Below are 27675 nucleotides of genomic sequence, written 5' to 3'. Positions count from 1 at the left end.
CCCTTTAACTACAGTAGCAGGATTTTTGAGTGCAGATCATCTCATTTACTTTTCTGGACCCCCTATGTTAATAATAGTTCCTGGTATTTGTATTTGATAAAAGTAACCCATTGTTTGTAAAACTAATGAAAGTCTGTGTGGCATGATTATATTTTTTTTAAAGGTTCTATTTAAGCAAGTGATTAACTTTAAAATGAGTTTTTAACGGCTGTGCTTAGAACAATGCTAGAACACACTGGACACACACAAATATCTGCTGAATAAAGTATTCTGAAAGTCTGAATATTGGAAGTGTGAATACTTCTTTTAAATTGAAGATGCCAAGAAGATAACTGTTAGAAATATTTTGCCTAAGAAACATGCACAAAAAGGTTTCTACTATTCTCACAAACATAATAACCTGATGGAGATACAAAGTCTGTTATAAATTCATCTAGTAAATTCCTATTCTGTATATAAATTTATCTGAAGTGTGAAATGAGGTATGCAAAAACGGAAAAACATCAACAGATTGACTAGTTAAAAGGTCAAAATCCTGACAAAGCGTTACAAACTGGACATTTATTAAAATTTAAGAACTATATGATTCAATAAAATAACTTTATTGTGAACACAAAACGACTCAAAAGCAAAGCACAACTCTCTGGGAAAGCATTACCTATGGGTTATCAAATTAATTTTAAAAAGAAGACATACTGACACTTTTTAAAAGAGCTGAAAAAGGAAATGACATCTTTGATTTCTAGAAGTCAGAAAATGTTTTCTCCAAAGTTTAAACTTGTAAAACCATCCAAACAACAAATTATAAAAAGTCAGAAGAGTATGAACAGATCACCAATAGATGAAAGCTACATATTCTGGCTTCTAAAATATCCTTTAAAGTCCAATAATGGAATATGGCTCAATAATAATTACAGGGGCCCTGGAATGGACAGAGGATGGCTAGGAGTGCTGGAAAACTGTATCAATAATGAATGTTTGGATTTTTATAGTAAGAATATAATATTTGTATATTTCATTTCTTTAAAAGAAGTGATTGTTAATTATGGAAAAGTTGGAAATTTCATGAACCAAATCACCGAGGAACACCCATTTGTTACATCTGTCATGATTTTACCTTTTGCCACTTGGCCTAAAGGCAAGGAACCAGTCTGTCATTTCATTTAAACCATCTATTCACTTTAAAATGCATGGATCACAGCAATGGAAACAAGGCAATTATAGCTAATACGTCAGAAAAAGCGCTCTTAAAACCCTTTGGGAAATACATGTTTTGGAGTCTAATGTTCATTATTGCAGGTCATCTGCCACCACTGGGGAAAGGAACATAATATCTGAAATAAGAAACCAGGATGTGGGTCCCAGCCTTACTTCCTGGCCCCTTAACACGGCACAGTTTTGTTTACACTCTCTGGGTCTCATCTGTCATGGGCATTGAATGATGATCTTTCTAACAAATGGCTGTGAGGACCACAGGGAATCATGACCACGACAAGCACAAGAGGCTACATAACTGTGGGTGGTATTTTTATGACTATTACTGCCTCAGTGTGGCAGGTGGTTATCTGGAGGCTGGCGGGGGGGGCGGGGCGCGGGGAGAAAATGCCTTCAAGTAACAGACTTACCAACAATCATCTAGAACCTCATCATATTTTGAGTTCCACAATTCACTTTTAGTATTAATTTCAATACTAAAAATTGACTAAGTATGAACACACATGAAATGGATGTTATCATAGAGCTCTTATTATTTTATTTGCAAAATTCATGTTTATTTCCCTACTTACAATGACATTAAACTGGGAAGAAAATACACATCATAAGGGATATTAATTCAAATACTTCCACTAGATTTTAACACTTTTCCTTATGAAACAATTTGAACTTCTGATACTGTGTAATTAATAAATTAAAATTTCCTGAAATCCTAATTTTGCTCACTTCTATAGAATTCTAACACTAAAATTGGAATGAGTCAGAGGCACCTGCCTTAAAACAATAAAATACTAAAACAAACAATAAAAATACTAATTTACTTATGTTGTCTTAATCTACACTCTTGATTTTAAACAGATAGATATGATATGTGCTAATTTTCTTGTGTATAATTACTTATTAAATGCATACCACTTTTTGATTATCTCACTGCTAAAGATTAACAGGGATTTTGTTTGCCTTCAGAATCAAGTTTTTAACTAATTTTCCTTGCTAATTAAGCTTTGGCTGCTAAATTTTATCCAACAGTATTTACTAGATGTTTCGTTGCTCTGTGCTAGGCACTCTGGAGATATTCGATGAGTAAGCCATGGTCCCTGCCTCAAATTTTCATAATCTAACAAGGGAGAGGCAACAACAATAAAACAATGATAAGAACATTTATCAAGCGCTTGTTCTGTGCTGGACCCTATTATGAATGTCCACACATTTGCCTCACATAATCCTCTCAATAACCCATTGAGGTAGGTACTATTTCATGATGCCCATGTAACAAATGAAGAACTCACATTCAGAGAGGTTAAGGTACTTGCCCAAGCTTGCACAGCTGTTAAGTGGGGGAGAAGAACGTGAATCCAGGATGTCTGGCTATTGAGACCACATTCTTTGTCCCCATATCCCATGGCTTCTCACTATAACTCAACCTGCCATGATACCAGCTTCTAATTATTCTGGAGAACGAACAAAGCACTAGGAAACTAACAGGCAGGGATGAATTCTCAGGAAGAGAAGGAACGTACTATTTGAATGGAGTCTTAGAGGAGCAAGGCTCTTACCGGGCAGGGGTATGGGCCTGAGGGCAGAAGAAGGGGCAGAAAGGAGGGAGGGGGCATTAAGACATACACGACTGGTCTGGAAAGTTAAAGAAGTTCAGCTGGGCTAAAACCCTAGGTGTCAAGGACGAGGGAAATAGGGGATGCAGAGAGAAACACTGATTTCTAAATTCCAGTCAAGAAAACTTTAAAGAACCAGTTCTTTTAGGCTATATTACAGCTCTATATTGAACTCAAAACACCAGCAAGTTCTAAAAGCTCTTAGTCATTTATCACAAACAGGTACTGTCTGGTCTGTTATGGTGCCAATGGGGGAAGGAAGCACTCGGTGAAGACAAGAGCAGAGATTCGGTGCTGTAAGAGTCGGATGACAGCTACCTCAGTCTCCCCCTGGCCAACCGACCGAGGCCAGGCACTGGAACTCACTGCTGACTCAAGCTCTCGCTCTGCCCTCAAGCAATCCTCGGTCCGGTGTAGGAGCCACGTCATGCACAATGACACAGGAGCCGAGCATTACAGGCAAAGTACAGAAGAGAAATAAAGGAGATGAGGGTGGGAGAGGACCGACAGGATGGCATTTGGTCAAGGTTTCTTGAAGGTGACATTTCTGCACATAGCCAAATTGCCCAGGAAGGGCAAGAGTAGCAGCTGGGAAGTCTAGCAGGAGAATTAGCATGAGACTGGCCTAGGAATGGCCAGCGGTTGGGAGAGGAGCCAAGGGAGGTCTGTTGTTACCGGACCGAAGAGAGGAGGGAGGAAGAGCCGTGTGGCAGGAATGCAGATAAATGCCAAAGGAGGAAGCTACCCGATGGCCAGCCTCCAGATAGACAAGGAGTGTCCATCAGGGGATGAGCAAGGTCAGTATCCATGCTGCGTAATCCAGGGATAATGCTAACAATAGTAACCACCTGAAATGACGTGCACACAGACAACCTGCACAGCTTCCACAAACCGGAAGGCTCCTGGAGGCCCTCTGTTCTGTAGGTACCTGCCCTTCAGTTGCTAAAGGATGGACGGACTGGGTGATGCTCCCTGGAGGACCAGCAGGGCTCGGGGAGCCCTCGGGAACTGGTACAGCAGCTGAATTTGCTACAGGGTAAGGAAGTATTTTAGTATCTTACTGACTGTCCTGGTTACATCGGGACATGCTGGTCGAACGTCAGGCAGGCCTAGGTAGACCAATCTATACAAGAAGGATGGATTTTTAAGGAAGAGCCTAGAGACCCAAAGACTACATGGGAAGTCACAATGGTTTGGGTAATATAGAAGTCCAAACCAGACTGTGATGGTAGCAAAGACAGGACAGAGATCAAAGAAATACGTAGGGAGCAATTCACGTAAGGTTCCTATTGCTAACAGAGAAACTGCCTTTTTAGAGGCTTAACTTCATATGTTAGCATATTCTCCCATTCAAGGGTAATATCATTAATTAGGAGGTGTTCGCATTATCTACTTAGGATATTCAAGGCATTTAAAAAAAAAAAAGACATGCAAGAAGAGTAAAAATTGCCCTAGTAATAAAGTTAAAAATGTAAAGTAAATTTTCTATTAAAGTACTAAAGCATTTTGCTCTGTTGATGTTATAATTTTTAACTAATTTTATGTCACAAAGGATATATTTCCTTTCTCACTTGGTTTAATCATGTCCATCAATGAAGCATGAATAATAGTGTAATGTGTCCTTGGTTTCTGGCCATAGATGATCTTAAGAGGATAAAATAGTGTGAAATTGACAAATCTGAGTGTGTTCATTTAAAGCTTTCTACTCTGGCAGGTAGAAACTCTCCTTACCCGAAGGGGCAGCTTGTGAAATTGATGAAATGCAGGGTTTCATCATTTGTAATCCCTTTCTACCAACTATGATCATCTAAGATAGAAGTGTTCATCAATTTTAAGTGCTCCTCAAAGACACATGCTTCCCTCTCTTGGGCTGGTGTGCGATCCTGTGTCTCTGCCTTCTGCGGTGTGTTTTTACTGACGAACAACACAGTGAGGAAAACAGCAGGTTGGCAGGAGTGTGGCTGGGTACGTTAAGTACCCTCCCAGAGGGAAGAGTCACAAATAAATCTTGCCAGTTTTCCTCTGAGTATATTATATCAAGTAAATATATTATCATTATAGACATTCTGACCTAGCTGAGATTGTCTTGGGCAGTGGGGGAAGTTGGATTACTTCTAAATTTGGCAAACCGGCTCTCCTTATGGAGGTCACCGGCAGCAAAGTGAAGAAAATTAGGTTAATTTTCTTTCATTCATTCTTTCAATATCTACTGAGTGCCCACATCCATCCATCCACCCATCCATTCATTCATTCAATATTTACTGAGTGCCCACATCATCCATCCATCCATCCATCCATTCAATATTTACTAAGTGCCCACAAAGTATCAGGACACCTAACACCCATTTGATCAATTACCATGCAGCCTTTAAAGTGAATGCAATGCTGTTTGTGATATAATTCAGGGACAAGCCAGAACCAAAGAACATACTGTGTAATTAAAATCCATAGAGAACACAGTTACACATGGCCACACAAAGCTAAATGAGAAAATGTGGTTCCATTAGGGTGTTGGAATTGTACCTCCACTATGTGCTTTGATGTAGTTTAATGAAACACATCTATACCCCAAATGTTGAAACTCAATAAAAATGCTTTTCATTGCAATAAAACACACATTTTCTGAAGACAGATCACATGTTTGCACTTCTTTGCCAAAAATCTTGATCTACAGCTTGCCTGATTAAATGCCCGATCTCAAGGCTGGCTTTTCCATTAGGTCCAGTGGGCACAGAGCCAAGGGCACACAATATCTGGAGGAGGTCTATGGAAATGTTTTCATGTCTTTAAAATTGGGAGCATAAAAATGAACTTTCAGGTCAAAGAAAATGTTCTAAAATGTATTAATAGATTCATCTTTTACCACTTGCAGTCATAAAATATAATTTGATATTTTTGTGTGGAGAATGGGGTCCAAAGGGCAAAAGTGTCTAGGCCCATGAAAATTATAACATGTCCCTTCCCGGTCTGAATTTCTTTTCAAACAACAGCCAAAACAATACCAATACCCACCCTACCCTGCCCCCAAATAGCTTCTAAAAATTAGGTTATTTTGCAAAGCAAACCATTTTGAGTTTTCTAATCTGACAGTACTAACAGTAAAGAGTCTTAAATGCTTATGGAATACAACATACCTTTAGTGCCAGACTTGAAAACGTATTTGAAACATTGCACTTAAAGCTCAGCTGCTTATCCAGGTTTCCGTCCGGGTCCCGCCTCCCATACTCGGAAAGGCCTGTCCGATCAGCAGCTGCTACCTTCTGGAACACGGTGCATGTCATCCCAGTGAAGCCCGCCGCCTTGATGACATAAGCTTCCAGAGCAATATTGGGTGAATACTTCAAAAGTCAATCAAACAGGAGTTATGAAAGATTTACAGCATGAGGGAAAAGCACTTTTGAAGAGTTTTCAAACACAAATCACTGTACATAAGCTGGAGGCAAAGGCTCCACTTCTTACTTAACAAAGACATTGTGCAGGTAACTGGCACATAAAAAAAGATGCTGGAAACCAAAGGATATCCTAAACTAGACAAGATACCAAGTGAGGAAACAAGTCATAAAGTATGGAGGATCAGAGATAAGTGAGAAATCAATAAAAATCACTTAAAGAGCACTTTGAGGAAACTATAAGCTAAAAATGGAAGTGTCTTATTAAAAAAAAATGAGCTAGAGAAATCAGTGGACTCTCTTAATGATAATACAAGAGGAGTACTAGGGTTTGAAAAAAATACACTCTTAACAGTCGCCTCACTCTCGACTGGCTCAGTTGGAAGAGCATGCAACTCTTGATCTTGGGGTCATGAGTTGGAGCCCCACGTTGAGTACAGAGATTACTTTAAAATAAAAATTTAAAAAGTAAAATTAAAAAAAAAAAAGAGGTCTCCTCATTCCAATACTTCATGCCATATTCACTCTTTTCTATTACGGGGAAATGAAGTTAACTCTTTGCAGGCAGACAGCATCTCCGTCCTTCCTTTAAGGATGACTGAGTGATGCCTACTGTAATCAGCAAGGCACCATTCTAAGTACCATATACAGACAATGTCCTCTTTTTCAATTTTTTTTAAGCATAAAATTTCTGTGTGAGGTATATAAAATCTATTAGGAAGGTAAGATACAAATTAAAAAAATATAAAAGGCCACATAGAATCTGCCATGCACCATACGCATGGTAGAAAAGAACTGTTTTCCCAAATATTCAAGACTGACAAATCTTTACATTAGCTTCTGTCACATGGATGACACATGGTGAAAATTCTTACTAAGTTCAATTATATTTGTTAACAAATGACATTCCATTCTTTTACTGAGCAAAGATACATATAATTATGACAAACATGTGAAACCTCCGTCAAAAGAAAACTGCAGTTTTGAGGTGCTCTGGAAGCTGTATCACATTACAAGTAGATGCATAATTTCCTGGAACCTTTTTCACACTTTGAAGTGGAGTGCAGACACCTACAATGCCCCTTTATTATATCCTAGAGTTCTCTGAAGAACCAGTGAGGTGCAGAGGAAGGAAGCAGCTCTTGGAGCCAAGTAGTAAGGATAAAGCATGGGATTTAAAATGGATCTAGATGACCAGACAGGACAAAATGTGGCCATAAAAATGGCGAGCTGGTTTCAAGTAAGTTCATGTATCTGAGAAAGAAATTACCCTGAACTACATTGTCAGGATAGCAGCCAAGGTAGACCTCCATTCCATTTATTATTCAAGGAGGTAATCCTAAACTTCACTGAGCAAAAGGAACAATAAAACATAGTATCATCAAAAAGATCCCATTGATCTTTGGGAAAACAGTAATCTTTAACTGTATAAAATCATAGGAGGATTTCTAGAATATTCTATGAACCCACTGAAATAATTAGGAAATGAAAACCATGGTCCAGATTCCAGAGTGTGAGTCATAAGGGAATGAGACTTTATTTATCACATTTTACCACACTTTTAGAAAAAGTCAGCAGGACAGCAGCTCAGTTTAGCACAAATAAAATTTAATACTATTTAACTGAGTGATTATTAAATATAAAAATTCATCATTCCAAGAGTGACACCGACTGGAAATGCCAAGAGTTCACATGTGTTGGAGGGCCTCCCAGTTCTCTTCTGAAATTAGAACCCGGGCAAGCAATCAGACACTCTCTCAAACTGGGACTGGATGGTGGGTCGATGACAGACAGTACAGCAAACCTACCGTGTGCTTGTTTGGTTTTAGATTAAATGGTGAGAACCATTTAAACAGCAAATTAAGAAAGTATTTTCCAGTTACCAAGAAAACAGACCACTCAAAAGCAAAATGAGCTTTTAAACTGTTAGACAACAGGAAATTCTGTAATAATCGGCAGTAACGGAAAATACCCACCCTATCATGAGGGGGGCAAAAAAACCGTATCTTTTTTAAGTTCAAGTTGGCTTTCAATGAATTTTTTTCTTAGAATTCGAGGACAGCTTTACACTTACTGTTGAATAAACATGAGCTCCGTTTGCTAATCGGTATGTAGCAATGCGCTGCAGACACTGAACAATTCTACTGCAGGCCTTCGCTTCCCTCTGTGCCAACCCAAGGACACGCTCATCAGCCAACATGATGTTACTTGCAATGTCGACCATCACATCACCTAGCTAGCAGGTGTGCAGGGGAGAAAAGAAAGACTTCTAAAACCAATGCAGGGTATTTTACATAATCAAAATCACAATGAGACACCGAAATTAGCCTTCAGCCTCAATGTTCACGTGAAAACCCAAAGGGCACTTTTATTTTTTCTCACTGAAACGTTTCCAGACAGGCATAGCACGTTCGGTTATGACCATTTGGTAATATTTAGCTCAAAACAGTATACTTAAACCACCAACTCATTGGGGAAGGATGGCAGGTGGTACTCCATTTGACAAGGGGGAAAAAAAAGGCAATTAAGTTAATCAAGGAGAACGGAAAGACATATGGATCCCCGAATAAAAAGATCTCAACTCTTTGTCTGAGAAAACATTTAAAACACCTCTTTCTGTGTAAGTGTTAATTCAGTATTATTATTAAGAAATAAACATGACCACCTCATTAGTATCCTGTCACGTCCAAAAAAACCTAAGTGTGTCCAGTTACTGAGTTCCCCACATGGGCTGGGCCACTGGATGGGTGTTAGCACATATGGTTTCCACTACCTCGAATGAAGTTCTTCCGTTCCTCCCAGCCTGATGAATGCTTTAAGATCCAGTGCCACGAAATTAATGGATCCTAAGAGGTGCTCACTTTTCCACCGCTTGTTTTGTTTCATTTACTGAATTCCTTCTATTAAGTTCAGTTCCTCACTCACAGATGTAAGTATCTGCCAGGCAATCCCAGCAAAGTGTCAATTAACTCTTGTTGATCCTGACTTGTATGTCCCATGTCAATGAAATGCAATGAATAGTCCAGGCTAACGAGACACACTGGTGTCGAGGGGGTTTGGTATCGAGCAGAATGTTCATGAGAGGGAGATCTATGGCAGAAAGAACTACAAAAGCATTCCAGAGGCAGGATCAGAGGATTTACAACCTGCTGGGTCCTCTAATCAAGAAGCAAGTAGCAAAGGTGGTAAGTCCCAAAGCCTAGCGAGAAAGCTAAGGCCGTTTTAGCAGATGTCTTCTGATCATCCCAGAAGATCCCAGATGAGTTTTTCAACCCTATTCTGCATCCAGTACTCTTCCCAAGATGTGTAATTATGAGGCTGAAGCGGGACTGGAAAATGTTTGGTCCATCCCACCCATGGTTCACTTCACAAAGGAGACCAGAAATCCACCAGATCACAACAGCTGGAACACAATGGGATGAGGAACTGAGTGAGCACAGGGGCGAAGGACACGACTTCAAATCCTGACCACACTGGCTGGCTGGACAGTTACCCTCCTGTGTGCCTTCCTTTACTTGTAAAAGGGGGGTAACAACAACCCTGTCTTTCCTGAATGTTGTGAAGATTAAGTTCCTGTAATAAATACTAGGTTCCTGAAACCACGCCTGGTTAGCGGTCTTCATTATTTTATTGCCTTTTTTTTTTTTTTATCATTTCAATTCCAGCACAGGCCTTTTGTTGCAGATAGCTCTAGAAGGAGTGTTAAGAGGGGTGGTACATTTACATCCGAAAATATGTAAGAACTCATATAACTCAACAGCAGAAGAATCAATCTGATTAAGTTGGTTCTGGAGTGGAGCATCTGAATAGACATTTTTCCAAAGAAGACATACAGGTGACCAAAAGGTACATGAAAAGGTGTCCAACGTCGCTATGCATCAGAGAAATGCTAATCAAAACCACAATGAGATGTTACCTCACACTTGTGAAAATGGCTACGGAGAAGAGAGGAGTAAAAGGGGATGAGAACGTGGAGACGGGGGGCCCTGGGCACTGCTGGTGGGAATGTAAACTGGTGCAGCCGCTTACTTACAGAAAACAGTATTGAGGCTTCTCAAAGGATTAAAAACAGAACTACCATATGATCCGGCAATTCCACTTCCAAGTATTTATCCAAAGAAAATGAAAACACTAATTTGAACAGATACACGCACTTCATGTTCATACCAGCATTATTTATAATAGCCAAGATATGGAAACAACCTAAGTGTCTACCAATGGATGAATGGATAAAAAAGATGCGATGTGTGTGCACGTACACACACACACACACACACACACACACACACACACACACACACACACACACACACACACACACACACACACACACTGGAATATTACACGGCCATGAAAAAGGACATCCTGCCATTTGCGACAACATGGTTGGAACTTAACTTGAGGTATTATGCTAAGTGAAATAAGTCAGAGAAACACAAATACCGTAGGATCTCACTTACATGTGGAATCTTGAGAAAATAACAAAAAACCATACCCAAACAAAACAAAACAAAAAACCACCAAGAGAACAGATTGGTGGTTGCCAAAGGCGAGAGTGGGGATTGGGCAAAACAGGTAAAGGGAATCCAAAGGTACAAATTTCCAGTTATAAGTAAGTCATGGGGACGTAACGTACAGTATGGTAACTATAGTTAATAACAATGTATTGCATATTTGAAAGTTGCTAAGAAAGATCTTTCTCATGACAAGAAAAAATATCTTCTAACTCTAGGTGATGGATGTTAACTAGACTTACTTTGGTGATGATTTCATAATACACACAAATGTTGAATCATTATGTTGTACACCTAAAACTAATATATCAATCACACCTCAATAAAAAATTTAAAAATTGATTTATAAAGAGGGGTGCCTTTTTAAAGTCTGAGTTCATATAGAAAAAGGATCAATGCATCCGGCAAAACTGCCTTTCTCTACTCTCTAAAGTGCTGCCACCTCATTCAATTAAAAATACTTCACAGACTTCTTAATGCCCCTAACATAGTATATCACAATTCTTTCCTTATTTTATTTACAATGTAAACATCTCGAGGGCAGAGACAACACAATGTCTTACTTATATTTATACCCTTACTCAGTAGTAAAACTCCTGGTATAGAAGCCAATAGCTACACAGTTCCGTTTACTCACTGACTAGTTATTGAGGACCAAGGTAAGCCAGACACTGTCCAGAGCAATGGAGATACAACGGTAAGAGAAACATACAAGATCTATCTGGGGGCTTATAATCTTTGAGGAAAATACAAAACAAGCAAGTAAACACATATTTTTGTAAGTGACTAGGTTGGGGTAACTGCAGTGAACAAACCTACCAGAGTGATATATGATGAAGAGTATTAGGATTTAATCCAAACACCCTATTTTAATAGACTCAGACATTCTCAAAGGGCATTTCCCCCAAACCCAACACATTAACAGGATCAACTGAGAACTAGAAAGACCTGTAATCAACCTCAATGCAATCCAGAGCCTATCCATTTTATACAACTCATGGAGTACTAGCATCCTAGTATATATTCTACATATTCCTAACAAACAGGTATGGGGCTGAATTTCATTCTAAGAGAACCCTTTGGGGCGCCTGGGTGGCTCAGCCGGTTAAGCGTCTGCCTTCGGCTCAGGTCGTGATCCCAGGGTCCTGGGATCGAGTCCCGCATCGGGCTCCCTGCTCAGCGGGGAGTAGTCTTCTCCCTCTCCCCCTCCCCCTGCTTGTGTTCCCTCTCTCGCTGTGTCTCTCTCTGTCAAATAAATAAATAAATAAAATCTTAAAAAAAAAAAGAAGAGGAAGAAGAAGCAGCCCTTATTTGTAGAGTTATAAAGAAAGGCAGTGGTTCTCAATATGGCCAATTGCTGAGTATGTCCATCAGCCATTTATCCACCAACTAGAATAATACCTGCCAACTCTTAACAGGAATTCAGAGTTAGCTGGAAAAAGCTGGCTAAGGGTCTATTATTACCTATTGTTAGTTCAAAAAAAATCTTTAAAGCAATTTTACCAGATTGAAGTATAAGGGACAGGGAGAGCACAAAATGTAAAGGGGATTCTGAACCCTGAAACAACTCTTGCCAAGGAACAGGCTGATACTCTTTTCAGTTAAAACCATGGGCCACTTGTACAGAAAAAAGCTCACTCAGAATTTAAAAGAAAAAAGCAGCCCAAGGGAGGAGCCAAGAATTGTGGAGAATTAATTCGAGGCTTACTCAAGGGACTGGTGATTTCAGGTGAACTTCAGAATCTCAAATGGACCGGGTACTACCGTGTGACTCCTACTCCCCCTCTTTAGAGAGGGAGATACTCTATCTCACAACTGTGTGTTTGGTGAGTGCAAGGCACATAACTTGTCTCCTTAGTTCACAGGTCTTTAGACTGAGAAGTACTCGACACAAGGAACCTCATTCAAGGAGCCAAATACACACTTGGACCTGATTTTGATAATGGGATCCTGGGGCTCAAGCCTGACCTGGAAGCAGTAACAGGATGAAAATACTGGAGTTTTGGGGAGTATCTTGCATGTGGGGAGGGATATAGATTTTAAAACGATTTAACACTTATCCCGGGCTGATGTACTGTACTGCTTAAATTCTGTTACATAGGTCATACCTACACTGGGTGGACAATTGTGCAGGAGTAAAACATCTCTACTGTGGAAAGAAATGGGTTGTCACACCAATGATTTCTATCACCCATGTGTATTTGCTGTGGGAGAACCTAAGAAAAATTTCTTGCTCCAAGGAGCCTTGTGAAACAATGTGATACTCTGACTGCATGAGCTTCTTCAATTATTGGCCACATATACACAGGAGACAAACAAGCAAGCAGAAGGGGGAAAAGAAGTCATGAAAAACTAATTCAAATTTTTATGCAAAAATAAATAAGTAAAAGAGATGATGGGGTTAAAATATACTCTGTGGCTACCAAAGAAATTCCCATTGGCTGCAAACACCTAAAAGATAATATATAAGAATATCCAGATTCTAAAGTACTAGAGAAATAAATATATAAGGTATTTATAAATTAGCAATTTATAAATTTATAAGTTAACAATTACAACTCCACTTGTCTCATGCTTTTAGTTTTAAACGTGTGGACTTTATAAAGATCCAACATGAGACCTGACAGATACATCATTTCTACTGAAAAACTATAATTATTACCTGATCAAAGAGCCATGGCTATGGCCCACTAAGTAAGGCCAGTAATGCACTTTAATATGTGTTAATAATTGTAAAGAAAAGAAATCTCTCTAAGAGGGTACATAGCTAGCCAAGAGTGATTGCTTTCACACAGAACCAGCTATCTTTCTCATTATTTCATTCCAAATGGCTAAGAACTTAGGAAAGGGATTTGTTGCCAAAATATTCCCTAGAGCAGGTAATCACAAAATGCTGTATACTTCCATAGCTTGGTTACGGAAGCAGTTCTGAATCTGTCACAGTGGCAAAAAAGGACACAGAAAGGATAACAGCGCATGAAAAATTACATTGGATTAAAAAAGTAGTCCTACGATCGGACACACAAAGATAGTTTGGCAACTGCAAGGAGCGTTAAAAAGCATTGTGCTTCTCCTTGACCTCATTTCCCGAAGGCCACTCCAGCCACAAAGGGCCAGGAGGAATCATGCACCTGCTCTCCCACCTGTCACACTAAATGGTTGAGGCTCAAATAAAAACATGTGGGAATGCAATTTTATCAAAGATAAAAGGGTAAAGAAATGAAAATGCCACATGAGTAACAAAGAAAGTATTAAGTGTCATTTGTTGTAAGAATATTTCATGTTCTCAATATATATGTTTATTTTAGAACTCTGATCAGAACGAGCTCCACATCATCTGTAAATTTCATGAATTTCTGAAATGCTAGCATATGAAACACACAATACATAAACTAAACTTGGTATATAATTTTAATGGAGAAGTAGAGTATAACCCTGAAGACAGAATAATTTTGTGCTTTAAATACTCCTGGGTTAAGTCTTCGACTCTGTCACCTGCCAGCTAAATGTCTATGAGTCAATTATTGAGACTCTCCAAGCCTCAGTTTGTTTGCTCGTTTGTAAAATGAGACCAGGAACCCTAAGAGAATTTCCCAGAAGGTTTCATTCCATAGTAAATAAAGAAAACAAAACTAAAGACAAATATCCTCCTGAAGAAATTCATGCCATTTTTGAGAAAAGCCAAGGGATCTAGGCCCCTCCCCAGTTTGCATTTTCCAGCTAAGCAGCAGGGGGTACCCACTCCCCTCGCCCCCTTAAATCTAATAACCAGAAAAGCAAGAATTACAGACTCATGTGTGGAACTGGGCAGTTGCTTGGGGACAGGTAAGGTGGTGATGGGTTGTGCAGGAATGATGTGCAGTCCAAACTCGACTACATAAAAATAGTAATAAACAATAATAATAATAATAATAGCAGCCGCTGGTATTATTATTAAGTTCAGGCAATCCTCATGATTTTCTCCTAGATACAAATTACATATAATACTGAGAGCATACCTATCTCTAAGTATGTTACTGCCTGCTTACTTTTAATGAAGGACTTGCCCCACTGTGAAGCCAAGTTTTAAAAGTGTATTTATGTCCCTCTTCACTAGCTTCAGTGTCCTGAGTGCCTCAGGATCCCACCGCAGGCTTCTCGGCTCGCTTAGTTAAGCAGTCAATATTCAGTGAGAGTCTCACTGTGATAATCACCAGGGCCTGTGGCAAAGATTAAAGATCTGATTTTATTGTGGTCGAGGAGCAAAGAAGGTAATGAGGAACGCGACGATGAGAACCATGGGGGATCCAGGGAAACAGATGGGGCGGGGGGAGATGGAGAATAATGCTGTGTGGAATAAATGTCACATTTATGGCCCATTTCCTCACAAAGAGGATTTAAAGTAGCTTAGCAAAATAAAAAGGATTATTCTTTTTAATTAAGAAAACAAAGAGTGGGAAATACAGACTTACAAGAAAAAAGAGACATAGGTAAAAATATGCATCAGTGCAGAGCTTCTAGGACCCGAGGAAGATGGTGTGTTTCTAGTCAAAGCGATGAAGACAACACCGTAATTATCAAGAGAAAGGAGAATATTTCGGGGAGTCTGGGTGGCTCAGTCGGTTGAAGGACTGACTCTCGGTTTCAGCTCAGGTTATGATCTCAGGGTCGTGGGATCGAGCCCCATGCAGGGCTCTGCACTCAGCAGGGAGTCTGCCTGAGATTCTCTCTCACTCTCCCTCTGCGCCTCCTGCTCATGCTCTCTGTCTCAAATAAATAAATAAACCAGGAAGGAAGGAGGAAAGGAAGAAAGGGAATGGAAGGGAATGGAAGGCAGGGAGGGAGGGAGGGAGGGAAGGAAGGATAGACGAACATCTCTTCCAGGTCAACAAAGCCACTTTCCTGACAAGTTCTCGGGACATATGAGGTGGAACTTGGGGGGCGGCCCCCTGCACCCTCAGCCAGACCTTCACAGTGAATGGAAGAACTGAACTCGGGAGAGTCCTCTAATTCTCCCAAGGGAAGCACAGTTTGTGTTTTCTGATGAAAGACACGTGCATCTCCCTCTCTGGGAGGATGGAGAACTAGGTACTCGGGATGATTCTCCTGCTAACACGTGAAAAATGCTGAGCGAAAACAAGTGAGAGGAAAACCTGCGCCACTGACCAGTCAGAACATAAAGACTATTCCAGAGGCCAAGAGCAAAACAGCAACAGGAATCCAAGGAGCCCTGAGGCTGAACTCTGATGGCTACGACCAGTGATCTGCCTTCCAGGCAGGGCCCGGATCCTACCGATGCAGGCCCAAGAGGAGATCACTGCACTAAGCTGATAATAAAAAGGGGACACCTCCAGGGTCAGGGCGAACCAGCAAGCAAATGTGCCAAGGTCAAGACAGTTTCACAAGGTGAGAGGTGAAAAATCTCTTCCCGGACAATTTGTAAACACAGCTGATCTTCACACAGGACTAAGGTCAGACATCACATTATTTCTGAGGTCTAAAAAACCTCAAGGTGAGAACTAATTTCAAAGCGAACCCCTTACCTTGGTATCTCCCCTAGGCACTTGACAGAAGCAAACAAATATCACACTTAATAAGGATACATTCGACTGTTGCCATTTAAGACTTCTTATCACCAACATTACAGCATTGTTCTAGAGGTTCTCACTAACGTATACCAGAAAAAAGAAAAATTAAAAAAAAAAGAATACAATTTAAATAGGAACAGATAAACTGTTATTCGCTGGTGACATCTGTCTAGAAAATCCCATATAACCAACTGCAAAATTATGTGAATCAAGATGCACATTTTTAAAAACCATAATCAAGGAAAATTGAACAAGGACTAAATATTTGATGGTATTAAGGACTCAGAGCTCATTTGAATGACATGTATCATGGTTCTATTTTAAAGTTCCTGATATTTCAGAAAAATTATGGATGAAATAGGTCTTCTAGAATTTGCTATTAAATGTTCCTGAAATGAAAAAGGAAAACAAGAAAGAAAGGAAGAAAAAGAGAAAAAGAAAAAAAGAGAGAGAGAGAGTGGACGGAACGGGGACAAAGGAAGTAAATGGACAGATGAAACAAGATTTCAAGTCTGGTGAAAGGTAAGACGTAGATATTAATGATCATTAATATCATTACCCTTTGGAATTTCTCCTACCCTTTTGGAATTTTCCAATAAAAAAGGTTTCTGGGGCACCTGCATGGTTCATTCAGTTGATGTCTGCCTTCAGCTCAGACCATGATCTCGGGGTGCTGGGATCAAGTTCTGTATCGGGCTCCCTGCTCGGTGGGGAGTCTACTTCTCCCACTCCGTCTGTGCTTTCTCTCCCTCTCTCGCTCTCTTTCAAATAAATAAACATAATCTTAAAAAAAAAAAGTTTCTTAAAAGTTCTTAGGAAGTTAAGCCCAAAGATTACTTTTTCTAAAAAGAAGCAGGACAGGGATAGAAAGGGAAGTTACTACAGTGGTTCTCAAAGCTGGTGCAAAGTCATGCCACCTCGAATCTCAGTCTAAATCCAATTCTCAGACCTCCGGGCAGACACACTGAATCAGAAACTCAGGATGCAGGCCCACCAATCCATTTAACAAAATCTTCCAGGGGATTTGGATACACACTCAAGTTTCAGAAACAATGTTTTAGAAAGGGTAACAAAGCCAGGCCCAGGATCTCAGACCAGCTTAACAATACAGAGAAGTCTGACAAAATCAAGAAAAAAAACACTAGCGCTACTGAAAAACAAAACAAAACATAACTGTTCATACGGAAGTGATTATGTTTTAAGATTAAGTATGTGAACTTTACATTTGTACATAAAAATGTGCCAAATGCTCAGAGATTTACAACGAGAGCACTACGATGCATAGCCCAATCTGATCTTCAGATCCATTCTCAATCTTCTGAAATGCATATATATTGTTATCCTAAGAGAAATCACCACAGTAAATATGGTGCAGACACTTAAACTGCCTGACAGACAACCTTCAGCTGTTTTTAAAAGACCCCACTAAATACACCATTTAGACCTGGTAGCTGTAGAGCTTTCGGCACCCACCCTAAGACTGCAGAGCACCGGTATGTGCTTGCTGCCTGAACTTAATCACAGGTTAAAAAGCAATTGCCTCACAATATCGTGTGTATGAATTATTCATAGCAGAGAAACTTTTTGGACATAATGCAAAAAATCAATTTAATTATTTGTCCAACTAAGCCGTACACATTTTGGGATACCTTAGAATAATTTCACAGTAATTAACATAAAATGAAGCCCTTAAACCTCATGATTTCTTTCTACTATTCTAATAAATGGCGTACACTTTTACTTCCCGAAGAATCTGATAGGATGGCTGCCACTGCACCACAGGTAATAATATTACATTTACACTTCAATTATGCAAACCTGAAATTTTTCCTCTGTTTCTTCTATTTACGCTTAATAATTTGCCATCATTTGTCTCCAAAGTTAATTCAAACTTTACCTGCTATGACATCAGTGAAAGTGACAGCAACCTCCACCACACTAATTTTTAGTTAGATAATTAAAGCACTCTGGTGATTTTTTTTTTTAAAGGACCTCCTTCTTAGCTTCTGAGATAAGAATGTTAAGGAGGGCAAATATCATCCCCGTTTTAAGAATAAAGCGCCCAAGGTTAATAAGTAATTCATGAAACTGTATCTACCTCCAGTTCTCAACAAGATGCTTCTACCTGAGCACATGCCAAAGTAGCAGCCCACCCACTGCACACAGTGGTAAACATGGTGAAATGTACACTTTCTGGGCATCACACTGCTCTTCACTAGCTGGGAGGCACACAAAGCTCCTTCACATCCAAACAGAGCAGCATGGGAACAAATTGGCATTATATGATGGCAAACTATTTTTCAGTGTCCACATTCTAGTGACTCAAACCATCCCACTTCCATGCATAACGTCTAATCATGGGGCAGCTAACCTGTGATTATAATGAATAATGGAGCGCAGTACTACCACAGAGCCGGAATCCAGACAGCTTCTCCCACCGCTGGGGAAATTTACCACCGGAAGCAGGCTGTGGCCCAGAGAGACAAGCAAGTACCAAGACCGTTCTTGAGAAAACTGTGGTCTGAAGTTCAGATAGCAACACTGAAATGCTATCTCATTATCAAGTGGCCCCGTTGACCTGAGTCCCATGTAAAGACATGTAACTACTTTCCTTCCTTTAGTAACACTGGGATGTAGCTCCAAATCCCCAAACTTATCACCAAAATGCAAGATATTAATAGACAGTCTACCAAAAAAAAAAAAAAAAAAAGGTTCCTTAGTTTAAATGATTTGGAAAAACAAGGCATAGTATTTACCTTTTAACATTACTAATGAATCTGAGATGTCCCACATAAAGAACTATATGAGACTTTGTTCACTCCAGTATTTTCCCCACAGCTGTACGTGGAGTTCTTCCAGAATTCCACGACAGGGCAACACTACCAAAAAGTGAGAGATGATACAGCAGGAAGCCTCTGGATCACACACACAGGACTCCTGGGTTCTGTGTTCAGCCCCACCCTAACCTCGCCATATAGAAACTCAGGGAAATCATTTAATTTTCTTTGGGTGTCTGTTCATGACATCTAGATTTTATCTATCTCTAAAATCCATTTTTGCATAAGTGACTCTATCACATAAGAAACAGTTACCTATCAAGTTCTCAGGTAGCATGAAACTTACAGTTTAAGAACACATTAATCTGTATCTAAAAACTGACTCAAAACATTGTTTTCTGCTCATTCATTCTTAAGATGGTAGTTGTCAATGTTTTCACCCAAAGGATATCATAGTTTTAAGAACACGGCCCTGTTAAAATATACTCATTTTCCAAAGTCACTAAATTTTCCTAACTTGCATATTATAATCATTGGAATTTCAAAAAGGTTCCTAAAAAGTGGTTTCATTTTCCAGGACATTACAAAAGAAATGAAGACATTCAATACAAGATCTGGGTGACTAAAGCTCACATTAAGGATGGCTGTGCTGCTAACCCATGGCCCCATCTACTCCTGAATATGGTCTCCAGTCCTGACCGTATCTAGTAAGCCTGACCAGAGAATTCAGGCAAATGCAAAGCCCATCCCACAGCCTCACTGGGGCAGAGAACAAAGCCCGCAGTTCTCAGCCAGGGGAAAAAGCCCCCATCCCCATCCTCAGAGCTCTAACAGTTCCCTCGCCCAGAAGCAGATGATACCAGCAGGTCCCACCTGCCCAAGGACATGCCCAGCAGACACACCCAGAAACCCAAACAGAGCTGACTGGTGAAAAAACTAACCTGTGAAGACTAGAAGAGGAGCCCCATTACTCAAATGCATAGACACCAACGCAAGGAATCAAGGATCGTGAAAAGTCACGTAACTAGGACACCACCAAAGGAAACTAATAAAGTTCCAATAACTAACTCTAAAATAATGGAGGACCCATGACCTGTTAGACAAAGAATGTAGAATGATCCTGTTAAGGAAGTTTAGTGAGCTCCAAGAAAACAGAGACAACTACACAAAATGGGGGAAACCGTGCATGAACAAAACAGTAAATCGGACAAGGAAACAGTGGCCATTCAAAAACAAACAAATCCTGGAGTTGAAAAATATAATAACTGAAGAATTCAACAGAGTTTCAAAAGTAGACTCGACCATGCAGAAAAAAGAATCAACAACTAGAGAGGATAGGACATTGGAAATTACAGAATCATAGGAGCAAAAAAGGGAATGAAACAGAATGAAAAAAAGCCTACAGGAGTTATGGGACACAATGGGAAAACAAAATAAAACAAAACAAAGCAAAATATTCACATTATGGGAATTCCAAAAGGAGAAAAGAAAGAGAAAGGAAAAGAAAATATATTTAAAGAAATAATGGCTGAAAACTTTCCAAACCTAGGAAGAGAAATGGACATCCAGGTCGGTGAGGCCCAAAAGACCCCAAAAAGGTTGAACCTGAAAAGGGCTACGCTGAGAAACATCATAATTAAAAAGTCAAAGACAAATAATTTAAGAGCAGTAAGAGAAAAGAGGGAAGTTACATACAAGGGAAACCCCGTAAGACTCTCGGATTTCTCAAAAGAAACATTTCTGTCAAGGAGAGAAGACGACATGTTCAAAATACTGAAAGAAAATAACTGTCAACCAGGAATTCTACATCCAGAAAACCTGTCCTTCAGAAACAAAGAATGGATTAAGACCTTCCCAAACCAACAAAAGCTGAGTGAGTTCATTACCACCAGATCCGCCTTACAAGAAATGCTAAAGGGTGTTCTTTGAATAGAAGTAAAAGAGCACTAACATAACAAAAACTTAAAAAGGCAGTGTAAATCTCACTGGTAATGGTAAATATATAGGCATTTTATATTCTGTAATATGACATAGTGGTGTATAATTTGCTTAAAACTCTAGTTTCAAAGTTAAAAGTGTAGGGGTGCCTGGGTGGCTCAATCGTTCAGTGTCTGCCTTTGGCTCAGGTCATGATCCCAGGGTCCTGGGATCGAGCCCCACGTTGGGCTCTCTCCTCCGCAGGAAGCCTGCTTCTCCCTCTCCCACTCCCCCTGCTTGTGTTCCCTCTCTCGCTGTCTCTCTGTCAAATAAATAAAATCTTATAAAAAAAAGTTAAGAACGTACTTAAAAAACCATAATTACAATTAACATGGTATTTAAAAATTTTTTTTTTATGTAAACTCTATGCCACACAAAGGGCTCCAACTCATGACCCAAGATCAAGAGTGACATGCTCTGCAGACTGAGCCAGCCAGGCACCCCTACATGTTTTTTACATTGTATAAAAAATAACAGCAGTAACCTAAAACATGAAGAAGAGGAGAAGGAAAAGTGTAAAGCTTACAAACTCTACTAAAGTTTTTATCAGTTTAAAATGCGTGTTCTTAGTTTTAAGATCTTTTATGTAAGCCTCATGGCAACCACACAGAAAAATCTTGTAGTAATTACACAAAAGAAAACAAGAAGTCAAAACATACTGATACCAAAAGACATCAAAAAAACAAAAAAGGATAAGATCATAGAATAATGGATCTACAAAACAATCAGAATACAACTAACGAAATGACAACAGTAAGTCCTTAGTAAGGACTATCAATAATTACTTTAAATATAAGAAAATTAAATTCTTCAATTAAAAGACACAGACTAGCTCAAAAGATAAAAACAAAAAACAAAAAAAACCCCAAAAACCAAATACAAAAACAAAAAAATAAAAAACAAGATCCAGCAATATGCTGCATACAGACTTACTTTTGCCCTAAAGACAGAGTAGACTGAGAGTGAAAAGGATGGAAAAAGACCTTTCAAGCAAATGGTAACCACAACCAAACAAAACAAAGAGGGTAGCTATATTTGTAACTGGACAAAATGGACTTTAAAAGTGGTATAAAAAAAATCATTATACAATGATAAAGAGATCAACGTAACAAGAAGATTAACAACTGTAAATCCAACACTGGAACATGTAAATACACCTAACAAAAACAGAACTACAAGGAGAGACAAACAGTAACACAATAGTAGTTGCCATCTTTGATACCCCACTCTCAGCAATGGATAGATCATCCAGAGAATCAATAACACTACAGAAGATCCAAATAACACTACAGAAGAATTGGGCCTAACAGATGTACATAGAGCATTCTACCCAAAAATAGCAGAATACACATTCTTCTCAAGCACACACAGAACATTTCCTAGAATGGACTATAGGTGAGGCCACAAAACAAGTCTTAACAAATTCAAGAAGACTGAGATCATCTTTTCTGCCCACAATGACATGAAACTAGAAATCAGTAGCAAGAGGGAAACTAGAAAATTCACTCACAAACACATGGAAATTAAACAACACTCTACTCAATAACCAACAGATCAAAGATGAAATTAAAGGAAATTAAAAAGGGCTCCTGAGGATCGTGTGGTTGGCTGGCTCAGTTGGTAGAGCATGTGACTCTTGATCTCCGGGTTGTAAGTTCAAGCCCCATACTTAGCACAGATTACTTAAAAATAAAACCTTAAAAAAAGGTTCTTGACACAAAAATGGAAATACAACATACCAAAACTTGTGAGATGCAGCCAAAGCAGTTCTAAAAGCAAAGTTCACCACAATAAACACCTATATTAAGAAGCAAGAAAGAGGGGCGCCTGGGTGGCTCAGTCGTTAAGCATCTGCCTTCGGCTCAGGTCATGATCCTGGGGTCCTGGGATCGAGCCCCGCATCGGGCTCCCTGCTCTGCGGGGAGTCTGCTTCTCCTCTCCCACTCCCCCTGCTTGTGTTCCCTCTCTCACTGTCTCTCTCTCTGTCAAATAAATAAATAAAATCTTTAAAAAGAAAAAAAAAACAGCAAGAAAGATCCCAAATAACCTAACTCTATGCCTCAAGGATCTAGAAAGAGAAGAGCAAACCGAACTCAAAGGTAGCAGAAGATAATATTTGACAAGGGAGCCAAGAATACTCAATGGAGAAAAGATAGTGCAAACCATTTATCTGGTAAGGGGTTAATATGCAAAATATATGAAGAACTTATATAACTCAATAGCCAAAAAAAACACAATTTAAAAATGGGCAAAGGACCTGAAAGGGCAATAGGTACATGAAAAAGTCTTCAATATCACTAGTCATCCAGGAAATACAAATTAAAAGCACAATAAGGCACTACCTCACACTCGGTAGAATGGCCATCACTGAAAAGACAAGAAAATACTGGTAAAAATATGAAGGGGAACCTTTGTGCACTTGGTAGAAATCTAAATTTGTATAGCCACTATGCAAAACAATATGGAGGACCCTAAAAAAATTAAAAATAGAACTACCACTTGATCCTGAAATTCCACTTCTGGAAACATATGCAAAGGAAACAAAAACCCTAACTTGAAAACATATCTGCATCCCCATGCTCACAGCAGCATTATTTATAATAGCCAAGACATGGGCACAACCTAAGTATCCATCAATGGATGAAAGGAAAGAAACTGTGATATATACATGCACGCACGCACACACGCACGCACACAAACACACACACACACACAAAGGAATATTATTCAGCCATAAAAAAATGAGGAAATCCTATCATTTGTTCCAACATGGAGGGACCCTGAAGGCATTATGCTAAGTGAAGTAAATCAGACAGAGAAAGACAAATACATCTGATCTCACTTACATGTGGGCAAAAAGAAACCTCACAGAATGACAACAGACTTGTGGTTACCAGGGGCAGAGGGTGGGGGAGGGGAAAGAGGAAGATGGTGGCCAAAAGGTGCAAATTTCCAATCACAGGGTAAGTACTAGGGACGTAAAGCACAAATGGCGACCCAGCGAACACTGCTGTGTGGTATATAGGAAAGTTGTTACAGTAAGTCCTAAGAGCCCCCATCACACAAAGAAATTTGTTTTCCCTTTTTTTTTCTTTTTATTTTATCTATGTGGGAAGATGGATGTGAGCCTAACTTATTGTGGTGATCATTTCACAATATTTGTACATCAAACCGTCATGCTGTTAAACTTATACAGTGATAAATGTTTATTTCTCAATAAAACTGGAAAAAAGAGCGAGAGAGTGAGAGCGAGAGAGAGAGAAGGATGAACACATGGCTGTGTGGGGAAGAGAAATCCCAGAATGCCCGAGAGGTAGCTACAGCCAACCCACAGTATGGACACAGGCTGGCTTTGCTCTATCATGATACCTTAATTTCCAAGAACTGATTGTCCACCTCTATTCCCTCCAACAGCAGATGACTATACTAAATGGAGCATAAATTTCTCCTCAACAGTTTTGGAAATTAGAAAGGGCATTTAGTTGAAATACAGCAAACATAAAGAGGCTTTAAAAATAGAGATTCAGCTCTACCACATGACCATATGTTGACATGCTATATGCTACAAAGGTGAACCAGAAAAATACCTCTTTGGACTTCTCCTCTTTGGTAAATCTTCCAAATTTTTCTATCATTTCAGCCACAAATATAACATCCATCTTGTCAGAAAAATTGGCGGCTTCCACAGTGTAAGCCAGTAACTGTCGGGCTGTGGCCACAGCATTGGTAAGATTGAGAGGCATCTATATTAAAAAGGCAAAAATGAACAACGAATTTTGATATTTTATCTTTGCATTTCAAAACATGGCAGCGAATTCAAACTCTTTTATCATTTATCACCAGGACCTTCTTAAAACGCTTTCTCAAACCTGAGGAAAGCGGAATTATAATGGTAACTAACCTGAAGGAATTTTTTTTTCAACTTTGAAATACAGTAATACATCAAAATACATCTGGTAAAAATGCTGCACCATCTCTCCCTCTCTACTTATCCAAATTCTACACATACTCAATGCCAATTGCTAGTAAAGCCTTTCCCGAGTATTCCGACTGGGAGGGATCAATAACTCCCCTGGAGCCCCACGCATGGGAGGAAGAAGCATTTATCTCTACTGCCATGCACTGCCAGTAATGGTCTACATTTGCTTATTTATTGACTTAAACACAACTTGGCACCAACCATTCCACAAAGGGTGTAACAGGTACCAAGGAGCGTAAGAAAATGCGTAACACAGAAAACCATCTTTCAACTGCTTCTAATCTGGTCAGGTTAAAAAGAGAGGCGTAAGAGCGGAGACAAGAAAAGGCATCTGAGGGGTACAAGTAGGACAAGGGGTCATTGGGGACAAAGAGATTATAAAAGAAGCCCAAGAGGTGGCTTCTCAGATGGATTTGAAGGAGGGTTGGGATTTGGAACAGTGGCTACAGATGATAAAGATGTTCAAACAAAGGCAGCGATTGGAAAGGAAAACAGACACCAGGGAGGACCCTGAATGCCGGGGGCGGTGACGAGGCTTGATCCCGAATACAGACGGACTGAATGTAAACACCAAATCCTTATGCTTTACTAGTATTTAAAACACACATACACACCTGGTATTTCAACTAAAATACATTAACAACCTCAGCAAAAGGTAAGACTTTGCAGTTACCTGATTAAACATATAAAGCACCCTAGTGACATCGTTTGCATACTGGCAGCGAGAATAATCATCATCCGCCCAGAAGCCCCCTCTATCGCATCTGCGCCAAGCCTTCCTCTCATCCTGTGGGTTTCCAGGATAGATCCCACTGCCGTGGGTATTCCGAGCGCACTGAAGGTACGCAGTAATGCCTGCTAACGTTCTGGGCCATCTAGACAGATGAAGACAAAACAGGATGTGAAAACCAACACGGACGCAAATCACAGCGGAGAAACATTCAGGCTTAGGACAGGTCACGGATAATCATGGATAAAAATCAGGAAGAAACGGATTCCTTGCAGAACAAAGAGTTTAAAAAAAAATTAAAAGGTTAGCATGGACTAAGCTGTTTTAAACTATCAGCCACATTTATTTTAATACCGTAAGACATTTTCTTAAAATGTTCTAAATGTTCCTATAAACACAGCAAAATGGTCTTATATCCAGTAAAAGAAAAGAAAAGAAAAAAGAAAAGAAAAGAAAAGAAAAACAGTTCAAGAGATGGCACAGAAGCAGTGTTCCCAGATGTGCCGACAATTCACTACAGCAGGTGCAGGACTGCTATCCTTAGCAAGGCCTGACTGCCACCCTGGGGGGCCCCTTCAGTGGCACCTAGGAATTTGGGACTTGGGAGTATTCCCATGAACAGTTAACCAGTAAGGGTTGTTCACCATGCCTAGACTGTTTGGAGAAGCAGTACGGTTTATGCTGAAACTTGCTTTCTTCCCGGGAGTCTGAAATTTTGGTACATGCTAGACAGAGGGTGCCTTGGAGTCTGAAATTTTGGTAGGGAGTCTGAAATTTTGGTACATGCTAGACAGAGGGTGCCTGCCTACTCGACCAGCAAGAAGAACTTTGGATACTGAGTCTCCAAAGGGCTTCCTTGGGGAGCAACACTGTATCCACTTCTCTACAGTGCTGCTGCCCTTTTGTGGCTGGAGGAATACCAAGAAGCCTGCCCTTGGATCTCTCCAGAATGCACCTATGTCTTTCCCCTTGTTATCCAGCTACCATCTACTATATAACCAAAATCTATTTTAGCTGTGACTACAACTACATGCTGGGTACCATGAGTCCTCCTAGCAAATTTCTGCAAGTGGGGGCGGTCTAGCAGACCCGCAACACAGTATAGAACTGAATTTATCTGGGAGAAGGTACGTACCCTCTATGCAAGAGACTACACAAATCTGTGGGCATGGATTGTCACTAGCAGTTGGGAGAAATCTTTGTCATTTGAGCTCCCTTTCTCCAAAACTGGGAATGAACTGAATATATTTAATAAAAGTTACAGTTGACCGATAACATAGGAACTGATAAATTAGAATAGCAGTCATACCAAAATATAATTCATTACCAAAATCTGCATAAACAGATTAAGCAACACTAAGCTAAATCTTATTAATGCAGTGAAAGTTTAACTGCATAATATACTAAGGAGTGTTAAAAGCTAATTCATTAATCAGTCAAATAATCAGATTCTTCTATTTTTAAAAAATGTAAAATAGTCAAATTATGAGCAAAAACAGAAAATCCACCATAAATGGAAAACATTATGATTACTTAATAAAAGATGCAGAATATAACAAAATTCACAAATGTTACCTGTTTTTTAGGTATACAGTATAAATATTATCTATTAACAGTTAATCTACATAAAGGACTTATCCATTGGCAATAACAAATGCTAACTTCCATATACTTGCGTCAGGGAGAATTTTTTTTTTTAAAGGACAAAAGACAGTTTTTAAAAAAAGCATTTAAGAACTAGCTGAGCTAGTTCTTGGATTTATTTTTTATTTTTATTTATTTATTCTTTAAAATTTATTTAAATTCAATTTACTAACATATAATGTATTATTGGTTTCAGAGAGAGTTCAGTGATTCATCAGTCTTATATAATACGCAGTGCTCATTACATCATGTGCCCTTCTTAATGCCCAT

The 27675-nt window shown here is 39.4% G+C and overlaps 1 protein-coding gene across 1 annotated transcript in view; it reads right to left on the bottom strand.

Moving 5' to 3' along the window:
• The window catches only part of ADGRA3 (adhesion G protein-coupled receptor A3), a 122247-nt gene that overhangs the window by 24583 nt on the left and 69989 nt on the right, over window positions 1–27675 (bottom strand). The window contains exons 9-12 of the mRNA XM_088020870.1: window positions 25705–25906; window positions 24640–24795; window positions 8292–8453; window positions 5963–6166 (exon numbers count right to left, since the gene is read on the bottom strand). Coding sequence (XP_087876996.1) covers window positions 5963–6166; window positions 8292–8453; window positions 24640–24795; window positions 25705–25906 — 724 coding nt within the window. The remainder of the gene's footprint in view (window positions 1–5962; window positions 6167–8291; window positions 8454–24639; window positions 24796–25704; window positions 25907–27675) is intronic.

Source organism: Eumetopias jubatus, unplaced genomic scaffold (genome assembly GCF_037043125.1).
Source record: "Eumetopias jubatus isolate StellerSeaLion01/CBP00866 unplaced genomic scaffold, mEumJub1_p1.0 scaffold_2, whole genome shotgun sequence".
Taxonomy (NCBI): Eukaryota; Metazoa; Chordata; class Mammalia; order Carnivora; family Otariidae; genus Eumetopias; species Eumetopias jubatus.
The sequence above is the reverse complement of the archived record's forward strand: the minus strand, read 5'-3'. Positions and strand labels throughout refer to the sequence as shown.